The sequence below is a fragment of the Sinohyriopsis cumingii genome, chromosome 1, assembly GCF_028554795.1.
Source record: "Sinohyriopsis cumingii isolate HCF-2022 chromosome 1, ASM2855479v2, whole genome shotgun sequence".
NCBI classification, from domain to species: Eukaryota; Metazoa; Mollusca; class Bivalvia; order Unionida; family Unionidae; genus Sinohyriopsis; species Sinohyriopsis cumingii.
The window spans coordinates 6,128,850-6,142,634 of record NC_142961.1 but is presented as its reverse complement, the minus strand read 5'-3'; the positions used below and the strand labels follow the sequence as shown (position 1 = coordinate 6,142,634).

The 13,785-nt window shown below is 33.0% G+C and overlaps 1 protein-coding gene across 7 annotated transcripts in view; it reads left to right on the top strand.

Annotated features, from left to right (window-relative positions):
• LOC149806360 (uncharacterized) overlaps positions 1 to 12,364 on the top strand; it is a 55,807-nt gene extending 43,443 nt beyond the window's left edge. For all 7 annotated transcript variants that reach the window (XM_089951975.1, XM_089951996.1, XM_089952025.1 and 4 more), the window contains exons 6-9: positions 7,191 to 7,306; positions 7,745 to 8,018; positions 9,398 to 9,549; positions 10,969 to 12,364. In XM_089951975.1, the coding sequence (XP_089808101.1) occupies positions 7,191 to 7,306; positions 7,745 to 8,018; positions 9,398 to 9,549; positions 10,969 to 11,259 (833 nt within the window). In that variant the 3' untranslated portion in view covers positions 11,260 to 12,364. The remainder of the gene's footprint in view (positions 1 to 7,190; positions 7,307 to 7,744; positions 8,019 to 9,397; positions 9,550 to 10,968) is intronic.
• The last annotated feature ends 1,421 nt before the right edge of the window (positions 12,365 to 13,785 follow it).

The window sequence follows — 13,785 nt, the reverse complement described above, 5'->3', positions numbered from 1 at the left end:
CTGTTCTGCGCTTGCCAGCTTTGAAACAATATTTCTTTTTTCGCTTCTGTTTACATTTAGGTAATGATGAATGTAGTCCCAGTTTGTTTAGTCTAGAGCACAATGTAGTGTGGAGAGCCAAGGAGTGAACATTTAAAGCAATTAATGAGGGTCCATCATAGCATAAACGGGTTGACATGCAAGTATCACGTGATAGCAGTTTGTTCAAAAACAGTGGAGCAAGACAGCTGAAAAAAAGTCTAATTATTCTCGTTTCCAAAACAAAGAGATGAAGAAACACATACGAATTTAACAGCCAATACATAATGAACACAATAACGAAGATGAAAACATGCAACAAGCACAAATATCATGAAAACGGCACCAAAAAACAGAACAGCTGCTTCAAGCCGGTTAAGCGATAGCAGCCATCTTGTTACATACATACATACATACAACATCATCTTGGTTAAATACTGTGAATAACATTATTGATGTTGCATTAGATCAAACAATTTGAGTAAGTTTTTTTCATGATGATTCAAACTTCGGTTTTAGTTAGCATTAGAATGGAGAATCCTTCTGACTTTGGAACTGGTGTCCATTGACTTTCCGTTGAGTTCATTATTCCTAACTGTGCTCAGAATTCATGTTTCTTGAATATAACATTTTAATATATACACTACATTGGGCCATTGCTATTGTGTAGCTAACCTTTCCAGGATGGAAATTACCCTTGTTTGCAGGCTATCACAAGTGGCAAGTGATATGGGCAACTGCCCAGGCATTAAGGCCATGGTTGGGATCAATTCTTGGAGCCAAATCTTATCTCCCTCAAGAACAGAGAAAGATATTCTAAGTGCATATATCATGCCACATCTAGAATGGTGTTGTTCTGTCTGGGGTAATAGTGGGACAGAAAATCAGGAGGGATTACTGAAATTTCAAACAAGAGCAGCTTAATGCTGATTTAAGTGTACCATCAACACATTTGGTTAAAACCCTAAAGTGGCTTCCATTTCAGCCGAGAACTCAATTTCAGAAGGGTTTGCTAGTCTGTAAATCCTTACATGGTTTAGCTCCTCATTGTCTTAAATGTAATTTTAAATTTGTTAAAAATGTACATATGTATGACCTAAGATCCATCTCAAACAACAAGTTATATTTACCTAAACCAAATTCAGAGTTTACAAGAAGAGTTTTGCTTATTCTAGAGCCAAACTATGGAATTCCATACCACCTTATAAAAAGTCAGCTGGCACATGCCATACTTTCAAAATGCTTTTTAGTAGACATCTGCAGAAACAATCATTTGCATGCTTTTACTTAATTCAGTACTACTACTTTTTACAACTTTGTTATGTACTCATCTGCAATGTTTTACACATGTTCACTACATCTATTTGTATGAATCCTGTATGCACTCATTTGTCGAGTTTTTAACAGTATTTGTTGTCTAAAGACACTTTATCTTGTAAACATTGTTTATATATATATATATATATATATATATATATATATATATATATATATATATATATATATATATATATTTGTGCAAATGCCACTGTAGTAGGCCAAATGAACTTCTTTAAACAAAGTCATTATTATTATTATTTTCTATTAAAAGGCCTGTGCCAATTGGCATGACTGAGATTTGGTCTGGGTTCAGCAGTTTAGTGCTTGCTGCAACACCAATTAAGTGGATGCTCTGTGCAAAGCGCTTTATATACTCTGTTTAGACAATGCACAGGTCAGGCAGGCAAGGAGTGTGACTGTAGCATAGTTCCTTGTGTTAGATGGTTGACACTATGGAAGAGGAAATTACTTATTCATCACCTTCTTCAGTTAATGTTTGGCTGTAAATTTCATGGACAGCTTAATTCCAGTTTTCTTGATGTTGAAGAGCAGGACTTGTGTGGTAAGGGAGCTGAATATGATGCATTTCTAATTGTAAATAAGGAGATCAAGAAGGACAACACTGACTATCTATACATGAGGTTCTGCCTTGTGGCAAGCAGTAAAAAAGTTCTGTGCAGAAAAGTTATTTTATTTTAAAATGGCCTGGTCAAATCAGTGCTGATATTATCATTCTAGTGATTGATGAGAAGTGCTGATTTTCAACCATCCATTTTAGAAAGACAGCATGACATCTGTGAGAAGCTAATCAGACATTGGTTTGTATATTCTTTATTTAGGTTTTCCTGAACAACTCATCAACTTTTTCTTTTATTTCTTCTGCACTATGCTAAAGCCAGTTGGAAATACTAGTACTGCTGCTACATGATTGTTCCCAAGGCAAAAATATTTCCTTACAAAGATTGCGCCCTTGTGCAACATTCCTTTACACTCATCCAATGCACTTTCTATTTTGCACCCCAGGGATCATGCTAGGTGGTATGCTTGTCCAGTAGTTTGTACTGAAATTTGCCAAACAAATTTCAGAAAGAGAACAAGTTAAAACAATAAAATATTCAACTTGAATAAAGTGTGAAACAGTTGCTGAGACTACTTGATAAAAATTATTAAAATTACTTTAAATTTAAATTATTAAATTCAAATTTTAATGACAACTGTAAAAAGTTATTTGATTTTTTTTATAGATTTATTTTGAATTGTTTATTGCTTTTTATCCAAGATTATATGTTATGTATATTGGTATTTTGTACATGACCTTTGTCAAAAATCAAGTTAAAAGAATATGTGACAAACATTTATTATGTAAACAGCATAATACATAGCTAATATTTCTCAATGAGTAAAGGTTAAATATTCAGATCAGTGTTAATAGTAAACATGTTTAATTTAGTTTATGTTGGGCTGCAGTCATAATTCTGACCTTAGAATCTTCCAGAATGAAATATCCCATTAAGCTGACAGAGTATTTCCAGAAATTTGGTAATTTATACCTTTATCAGGTAGAGGGGTATATAATCTTGTGTACATTAGGAGTATTCATTCTTGCTTTAACACTGGAAGCAGAATCAGTCTTATTGTTGTGTTTTTAATTTGGGTGGATTTATTTATTCAAATTATTATTATTAGTGATTAATAATTAAACATTAATTTGGAATTATAGTGATTTCAGACAAGGACATTTTGGATTATATTATTGTGATACATCAAAAGACTGTTAATACATTACCACATATTAGCACATTCAAGACTACAGGCACATCACATTCAGTATTGGAATTTATTTGGAATACCACTGGAATTCAGTTGGAACTTCATAGATTTGGACTTACAATACAGTTCTTTTTAAATTTTCACTCTTTATTCTAGGGAAATGATTAGTCGAATTTTACAAAACGTGCTAGTTTTCACTCTTTTTCAATTAGTTTACAAGACTATAGAGTTGTAACACATTATTTGTTACTAATTGAATGAAGTTAAATCTTCAACACCTTAGTAGTAAAACTTAACAAAATAATTCCTTTCTAATAATATCATGACAAAAAAGCTATCTTTGAAATAGAAATATTTTAATAAAGTCAGTAAGGATAAAAAAAATTCTAAAAGAGAAAAGGCCATACTCAAAGGTATATCATAAATTTTTCAATTTAAAAACAAATTATTCTATTTTTCTATTTCAGTATAGGTTCTCACTTACAATCAAATAACCATAAGAATAATAGGAACTCGGATTTGTTGTATAGGTGTTTACGCCAACCAACACAACATTTAGGCCAAGAGTGACAGCTACATGAACCTTTATAGGTTCCACTTTGACATCTGCTTAACATACACTATAACATGGTTGCTGCTAAAGGAAGGTACAAGGTGTCAGTTTCTTGCTGAGCACTAAGAGAGGGCTATTTATGACTGGCCATATAACCAATATACAATACAACATACTAACTTAACATGGCACATGCCATTATCATGCAGCTTCTCCAACTGACCTGTGCATTCTCACCACAAAGTATGTAAAGTGCTTTATACAGAGCACCCACTGAACTTTTTTTATTATTTTAGAAAGAACAAGTGCCTCTCCAGCCTTGGTGACCATATTGCTCATCTCTTGCAACTGTCCTGGCTGACATCTATGTTTCTCAGTAAAGGATTATTTCATCTCTGCAGAGACCGCTCCAGTGGTCTAGTGGTTAGAGCATCTGCCTTGGATGCGGGAGGTTGTGGGTTTGATCCCCTGTCATGTCATGCCAAAGACTTTAAAAAATGGTACTAGCAGCTGCCTTGGCTGGCGCTCAGCATTAAGAGGTTAGTGTTAGGACTGGTCAACCTGGTGTTAGGATAAAGTGATGGGTGGGACATCATGCTACATGTATGTGGCATGATGCCCCAGTGCTAGATATCACTATAAACTGCCACACTGCAGACATCATAGAGATATGACTGAAAAATTGTTAAAGCTATGTTATAAATCCAAATCACACACATACACACTCTGCAGAGACCCTTAAGGCATATAGGGCCTCTTCCAGGGGAGTTGGTCATGGATCCTTGCTATTCTCCTCAATGCTCAGATCAGGGATGAATCAGTCTCCATAGGATCCCACCCACCATTGCTGATCCCACCATCGCTGAACCATACAGAGCTTAGAATAGGACTGGATCTCTTAGGGCCGTTCTGTTCAGATTCTGATATTGCCAAACTGATCAGGTATTTTGAGCTTCAGAGACAAGTGTATCATTTTCAGTGCCTAGATGCAGTACATTGTGCTTTGTGTTTTTTAATAAAAACCCTCTTTGAACATTTGGGTGAAATTTATTTCAAGAACCATACCTATGAGACAGTTTTCCTTTGCACTATGAGGCATAGGAGCAAGCTTTAAGCCCTGTCCATAGAACCAGACTGTCTGCAGTTTAGTGGCTACTATTAGCCAGTTTCTCTTCTTGTGTCACTTGTTTAAACAGTAACGCAAGAAAGAGTGAAAGCAACAAGCTTTGAAAAGTACAATAATTTATTTCCCTGGAAAAATTCTGGAAAAATAAAAAAAATATGAACTTACGGTTTTATAGAATCAAATCCAAGAATAATCTAAGAATAAAACTTTAGTAGTCCTAATAACAAAATGTTCTACTGATTTCACATTTGAATCCTGATGAAGAATCCAAGATGGAAGACAATGATGTATGCTGCAATCTGTAGCATTTAAGTGTACAGTTCCTTGTAGAAATACAAATTATCACTCTGGTTTCTGATAGCTGAATACATTTTTATATAAAAAAACTGTTCTTGTTCCACAATATTACATGAGCACATATACTTTCCAGAAAAATAAGAGAATTAATCCTTTTGAATCCAAGTAATTTGAAATAACTCCAAACCAAGTAATTTGAAATAACTCCAAACAGCACAACATACAGCTAACAGTTTAACATGGGTTATATGGGCTTTCTAAAACATAAACAAGTGTCACATGATCGTCTGGAAGTTTATAGAAGCAAGTACTTGTTACAGATTACGTTTACCCAGTGTGACCCTGACGAAAACAAATCATTTTTACTCTAAGAAATAAAAAATAAAAAAAACTGTTTTTATCTTAAAGACAAAGTCCCATCACGACCTTGAAAACAACCAATCATTTTAAAAACAAATAGAACTTGTTTATAGAGGTTGCTACAAATTCTGAAACAAGGTCAGGATTTAGATCAAGGTCAAACTATTTTCTTAAAAAAAGTATCATCTCTAGTGAATAAATTTACATTACAGGATCATGTAATGAAAAATAATTTTTTTTAAAAACTGACAAACAATTAAATGGAAATAAATATATATTAAATCAGATATAATTAAATCAAATGTAGGTACATAACACTCCTTTGCCATCCAGGCCTTTTAGCCAGAAAATCCCTAGCTTTCATTGGGAGGTCTATTCCATAGACAGATTGACAGTCACCAATATATGTGCTGGGCATGATCAAAATCTACTTTTGTGCTCTGTTACAGATTTATGTTTCAGTTTGACAGCATCTAAAAGGGGAAAAAAGGGTAGGAAGTGCTGTTTCCTCCCTTTTAAGAGTTATGCTGATATGTTAGCTTCCATTATTTTGAAGTGGATTGCCACAACTATCAAGAGAGAGCATATCAGTCCATTATCAAGAGAGACCTTTTATTCGTGAACGTCAGTGTTCACTAGGTTCATATCATTGCTACCTCATGGCCTGTATAACTCACTCATAATTGGAGGACGTGATAAAAGCTCCATTTTTTTATTGTACACTTCCTTCTTCTCTTACCCTCATTCCTTGGCACACCAGACTGAAGGCATATTTTCGCTAGGGTTGATAGTCATGGTACAAAAAATTGACCCAAGAGAATGCTAGCTGACAGTAGTTCACATTCCTACTGCAAATGTATTTCCCAGTTTTCTTTCACAAGTTTTAGGGTTCATCACCCTTCCACAAAACTGGTTAATTCAGCTACGTAATAGCAACATAACTGCATAGCTGATATTAAAATGTAGTTTTCTCTAGGGAAGGGATAAACTAATTTTAGTGATGCAATACTTACCTATTACTATAGTCAGATTCACCTAAAAACAAGGATTACTCCTGAGCATACATTGGGTCATAGGGCAGGATTGTGGAATTTTCCTGAAAATCACCCTATGGGAGGATGAATTCTCATTATACAGACAAGATCAGCTACACAAAAGCTAAGTATTGCATGATTAAAATTGTTTAACCTCCCCTCCATACCAACTTTCTCATCTATAAATCACATAAAACTGATTTTAAACACAGCAGGCTATTTAAAATCAGTAAGAAGTTGCTTTAGCACTACATTCTATACAGTGACAAACTCTCACCCTAATTAACATGATATCTGTGAAAGGACATGCCAAAATCCCAGTAATGTTGACAAAGAAGAGTGGAATTATTACGTATCAGAAAAAGGAATTCTTGTCCATCTGAATGAAATAAGTTAAGGTGAAAAAAAATAACAAAAATTGTTTTATCACTGCCATCAATCAATTATTGATGCTAGTTTTCGAACGAATGATACTGGTACAATGTGACCTATATTTCTTGTGCCAACTAGTGTCTTGATATTTTGTGCAGTACCTTCACTGTTAACAACTTACGACCTTTTTTACTTCCTTGTTTCCTTGTTTTGCATTTTTTCCACATGCTTTAGGAGTGGATTTTATAAAAATGATAAATATTTACAACTTGATGGGGCTTATTACTGCAAGTATTGAATATATATGTAGTTGTTTAATGTTATAAGTAAAATCTTTCAGATCAAGTCATCACTAATGAAGAAAGAAGTGGAGGGGATGAAAGAAGTGGAGGGAAAGGGTTAAATAGAGGACCTAATTCAGATCAAAACAGACCAGGACATGTATCTGGTTACCGGGTTAGATTGATCTGCTTTTTGTGGGCTCACCTGTTCATAAGGGATGTATGCTTTTCTCTAAGCAGTAGCATTCAAGTTTCAATTGTACCTGTAGCCTTTGTATAGGAAGTTATATATGGGTCCAAATACACAATCAAATACACACAAACAGTCTCAGATAGATATATTAAATTTGGTTTGATTTGCAATTTTAAAGTCACTGCAATACAAATTGTCCTCATTCATTACTGACCCCTGACCCTTTCACTTATCTGTAACTGAGGACCTCTGGTTAGTCTAGAGATCCAATTTGGAAGGCATTTCATAAAAGCAGGCAGGGAATATAGTAATTTAACCCCAAAACACTTTATAATATTTGATTCTTGATGGATGGAGGTAGTGATTGTGGTATCTGACTCCAGTGACAGTCATTGTTTATTTTTCAAATACATATTCCAGGGCCACAGGGGTAGGCATGGGAGAGGTGGGAACTCTGGAACCGTTGGACATGGAAAAAATGACAATCCTGGTAGATTAAAGTCTGGAAATGATAGACCAACTTTATATGATGCCACTTATTCAGATGAAGAGGATGAAAAGACAGTAGAACATCCAGATTTTGAATTTTTCTGGTTAAAGAAGAGTCCATTTAGTCAGTGGTATCAAACAACTTTTTTCGTAGATCATCATCAATTTGTCACAGCAGAGCAGTTCATGATGTATTGGAAAGCAGGTGTGTCCCAAGGAAGAGTAGGAATCATTGCTTTTTATATATGTATTTTAATGGGACATATTTTATTCTTGAATTGATAAATATTTGTTGTTTTTGTAATTAGACTCATTCCAGATTATCTGAAGTGTGAAGTTTTAGTGATGATGTTAGCTGGATTTAAATATACAATATTAATCCATAAGATTAAGGGGCCAATTTTTAACCCATTTATCGAAAAATAAGGGATACTCTTATCAGAAACATATTTCTTTGGTAAATATTGGCCAAAATATTTTTAAACCACAGTAGTTGTGGTTGTGGTTTATGGGGTGGGGGGCTTTATCATCAAGCATGGACGTAACATGGGATTGATATAGTTGGAAAGTATAGTATGGCCAGTGTATCACAGCCTGTTATCCTTCAGAGAGTAAACAGTGGAATTACATTATGTGTGTAAGGGATTTAAAATTTTGCCAGTGATCAGAATATTTGCCATTTTTGTCTGTTTTTAGATAGTATGTGTGGATGTATGGCATACTTGCTGGTATGAATCATATCATATTTGTGCATGGGAAGACCTCATTTTTCAAGAATTTCACAGCTCAAAATTGGAAAGATTTTGTATTGGTGTTCTCATGAGGGCCATTTACCATAGTGGTCCAAAAGTACCATCATTTCTGCCCACAAAGCTTTAGAGCCCACTGATCTGCTATGCACCAGTGCCAATATACTTTTAATTTTCTTGCTAACATTAAAAATTAATCTGTTAAATAAACATTAAGTAGCCTAATTCAAAGCCTTGCCACTCCTTTTTGGATAGCTAATCAAGATAATGCAAAATCATTACTCTCCATTCAGCATCTTCTGTACCTGGCTTGGCCAGAATGCTGCTTTGTGACCTTTGATGCAGGTTTTGTCTTTGCACTGACATTGATGATTGACCAGTGATTATATATATATATATATATATATATATATATATATATATATATATATATATATATATATATATATATATTTCAAACAGTAACTAATTATTGTTGAAATCCAATCATGTTTTAACTTAAGGAAATAAAGAAATAAATAAATGTATCTTTATTATATTTCATTAATATTAATTTTTTCACATTAACATTGAAGCTCTTAAATTTGTAAAACATTTTATGATGCTAACATCTTCATACATAATGCTATAAAAAGTATTGGGGAAATCATTAGGTACTTTTCAAGTGCTTGTTAATCTGTTTCTAAATTGCTATAAAAATAATGCTGTGTGAATGTTGATTTTTAACAGATTTGTATATTAAAGATTTTATTACTTTTGTTACACTGTTTTGGAAAGTTTGATGACACATTTTCTATGCCCTTTGAAAAATATTAAACTTTTGCATCATTTTCAGTAACTTTTCAGGATTTTGAAACTGCAGAAAAAATCTTGAAGGAGAGAAATCCTAGAAAACAACAGAAGCTTGGTAGACAAGCGAGAAATTTCAATCCTCAGAAGTGGAAAGAGGTCTGCTTGGAAATAGTAAAAACAGCTAACTTCCATAAGGTAAATATAAAAAATTGAATCAAATTACTTCACATATATTAAAAAAAATTGTCTCCTTCCCAGACAGGACTTTTATATATTGCTAGAAAATTGTTATTTCATTGTGACCAAACATACTTTTTTGGATTAAACATTTGCTGTGCATATTTGGTACCAGTTTTCCATTTTGCGTGATACAAAAGGGCTTGGTGCAAGCCCCAATTCTGCACATTGTCCCAACTTTTCATTTTTAATTTGTGCCCCATCCATATTCCATTTGTATGGTTGATGCCTCATCATTTTTGTGGTACCATGCTCCTTCCTTGCCTGTGTACTATATTACTCGCTGTGTACTATCCAGAATCAGTATTTGTTGACATAGTTTTATTAATCAATACTGGAATTTTAAAAAAGTGATACATTTATGGGGTCAGAATGTGTACAAGGCAGGTGGTTGAAGACAAGATTGGTAATCAGCTTGACTTGTTACAAAATAGCAGGTGTAGGGCTTGTTTTGTGCATATTTCTATTTGTTATTTGTTTTATTTGTGCACAATAACTTAGTTTTATGCAATCTGTCTTCAGCTTTTGTGGATGGTTTGCAGTTGGGATTAGGAAGAAACCTATTATTTGGAGGTCAAGTTGTTAAGGGTCAAGATCATTATGACTTTATTAATGGTTTGCAATTACAGGAAGGCAGATTTGAAGGGGGGGATGTCAAACAGTTGAAGATGAAGGTTGTTTGGAGAAAATGGGGTCAGAGTTCAAGGTCCCTTTGGTTTTTTTGATAAGGTCACAATGGTTGTTGTATCGAGCATGCCTTACTATCACACATATAAAGAACTATTAAACATGGTGATAGGCATATAATGTAACATGCTAAAATCTTGTTAAATGTATTACATTTGTTTCAGCCAGAGTGATCCTTCAGTGAACACTCGCATGTTATCTTCAGAATCATGCCACATTACATTGCTGTGAATCAGGATTATCATCTCTATAATCCTGAGCTAATCCATCTGTTTGACAAATACTACTGTTTATCTACACACACACACACACACACACACACACACACACAGATATATATATATATATATATATATATATATATATATATATATATATATATATATATAAAATCCATATTTTTGCTCGAGAGATGTTTCTGTTGAGCAGGTTACATTATTCGGCAGTGATGACATCATCTGCTCCAAAACATGTGATTAATATATGTTTATCTAAATTATGATTATCTTTCCTGTATTGCAGAGTTAATTTCTTTGTTTCATAAATATATGTCTGGTCCATATTCAAGTTATAACAATATAACCTGTTGAGCAGGTTACATTATTATGAGGTGACATGATCTGCACCTTACCATGTGTATATTAAAAGATAATTTGCAATAATTCATGTGTATATTATCTTTAATTTCAGTTTTCCCAGAATGAAGATTTAAAGAATCATTTGTTTAGTACATATCCCAAGATCCTTGTTGAAGCTAGCCCCTATGACAGAATATGGGGGATAGGACGGGCTGCTAGTGACCCAAAGGCTCAGAAAAAAGAGACCTGGCTGGGTCATAATCTTTTGGGATATGCACTCACAGATGTACGGAATAAAATGATGATAGAAGAAAGAATTATTCCAGATGGTGCATCAACATTTTTGGCTGAATCTGCATTGATAGATATTAGCAATTTTGATGAGGTAGAACGATTTGTGTAAATAACTCTTGTATTGTTGTGTAAGGTACACCTGGAAAATGCATCATTTTTTAAAATTATCTCTGTTGTGTTTATATATATAATATATATATATATATAGTAGATAATTATTATGACATATGGAATTATTTAAAATCCACTTTGAATTTTAAGAGATTTATCATATGATCATCAGTCCAGTTAATTTTCAATATATCAAAAACAGAATTGTTATCAATGAAATGTCAAATATCAAAGAATGATAGAGGGTAAATGCTTATATGGTTAATTTCTTTCATCAGTAACCAGTTGTGAGTGATGTTTTCTTTATTATGTGTGTGATATTAAGGAATATTTGAATGTTCTTAAACTCAGTGTTGTTTATTAATGTGCAAAGCAGTTTAAAATGTAACACCATGCACTGTGGAATGGAATCCAGTTGCAGGAAGTCACCATGAAACTTGGGTAGAATTAAATAGTAATGTATATGTATGTATTTTATCTTAGAATTTGGTTTTCAAGCCTATGATAAAATACAGCTAACTGTACCAAATTGATGCAGTTACTGTTGAAAACTTATGTCAGAGATGTTTCACCTCTTATGTGTTTTAAGACATTTCCCTGATGATTGTGGAGCCATATATTTTTAATTTGTAACTCTGTCAGCAACCCAAATAGTGCTGGACTCGGCACTCTCTCCCCTACTTTCTCCCTGTCCCCACCCCCAGTCAGTAAATTTTGGTCACTAGATTTTCATGTTTTCATGTCAGCTGGCTTTAAAGATCCAAGTTCATATTCTATACTCTGCGACTCAAAGAGATTAAAGCTAATCTATGTTTTTTCTAACTTTTAGCAAAAGTTATGTACAGTTTTTAATTTTCTTAAAAGAAATGACTTGTTTTAACTGTGCTGTAATTTTTAATTGATCAGGATATATAGTGTCCAAATTATTATACATGTTGTTTGGTTTTTATTTTTTTCCTAGATATTTTATATTTCAGAAATGAAAGCTAAATGTTATAAAGGATGGTTTTAAGTTTCTAAACTTGTATCTTCATATATGTGCATAATGTAACAATGTTGGAGCCAATTTGTAATAAATTGTGCATAAGTTTAATATTTGAAAATGTTGTTTTTGTCTATATTTGATTATCTATGGCAGTTTATACTAAAATATAAAGTGTTGCAATTCAGTGTCATATTGACAATAGGAAATAAATCTTCACCAGATTGTCCTTTGACAACCCCAGGGGACCTATCATTTTTGAAAAGTATAAGTAGAATGTTTAGATAATCAGGTGTTCTGATATAATACAGTTTGGTAAATTTTTTCTGCAGTCAGGCATAAGTTTAACAAGTATGGACTAATTTGGAACTCTTCCTGGATTTTGGAATCAAATTCTGTCTCAGATATTCTTGGAGCAAGTAATATGCAGGAAAATGGCAGAGAACTCAGTCACATTTAAAAAGATGCTAATCAAAATTGAATGATGTCAAGTGTTATGATACCTTTATGGAATTATTTGCACATGAAATAAAGTGAAAGAAAGTTCTCTAGTGAATTATTGCTGCAAAAATGGAAACTTGCTCATGTTTTGGCAAAGAATAAGTCATCTCAGTCAAGTCACATAATTAATGCTATCATGTTAATGATTATGTGGTGTGCATATGACATTACATGTATTTGGTAAAGAATGTATATGTATATGCAATAGCAGCTAAGGTATTATTTCCTTGGTGCTTTTTCGATTAGAACAGGATTTTGTTCATGATTCTTCTAAACTAATGAGAGAATTTCAAGGTGCTTGCTAGATACAGAAATTAAGATGAGATAAATAAAGTGATGAGATATTTTTTAAAAATGAAACACAATAAAGACTTTAAAATTATTAACTACAGAGTTTCCCAATGAATAAATTTCTATCAGTAAATATTACGCTCTTTAAATCCATATATTTACAACCCAGTGAGATGTAAATATGTCTGAATATTACATTTTATTGAATAGGTAGAGGTTATTAACTAAGTATTGAAAACAATTGGACTTGAGACCACATGAATAAGGTTCCATTATTTTGCTGATTGAATGGGGGCACCTGTTAACCATTAAAAAAAGTGGTGAATGTATTTAACCACAGTCAAAATTGCAGCAATATTTAGCTAAAGGGACTTTTTCTAAAGTATATCATAATGTTTAATATTGCAATTTACATTCTTTACATAATAAACTGATTTACAATCGCCACAAATATTCTTGGTTCTACTTTTAAAAAAATATTCGTCATACAGTCAGTTTGCTATATAAACATTAAGATAATTCAAAGTGCTTACTAGATAAATAAATTAAGATGAGATAAAGCTAAATTATTTTCAAAGACTAAACGAACTGCAACAGAAATGTAATACTTATTGTATTTTTTTCCATTCTCAAATTCATGTGAATATTAGTCCACACAGTTTTCACAGTAAGTGTAATTCAAACATTTTGAATGATTTGTGATGATTACATTCAAATATAAAACAGAAGTCTTTTTTTTCTAAAATTGCT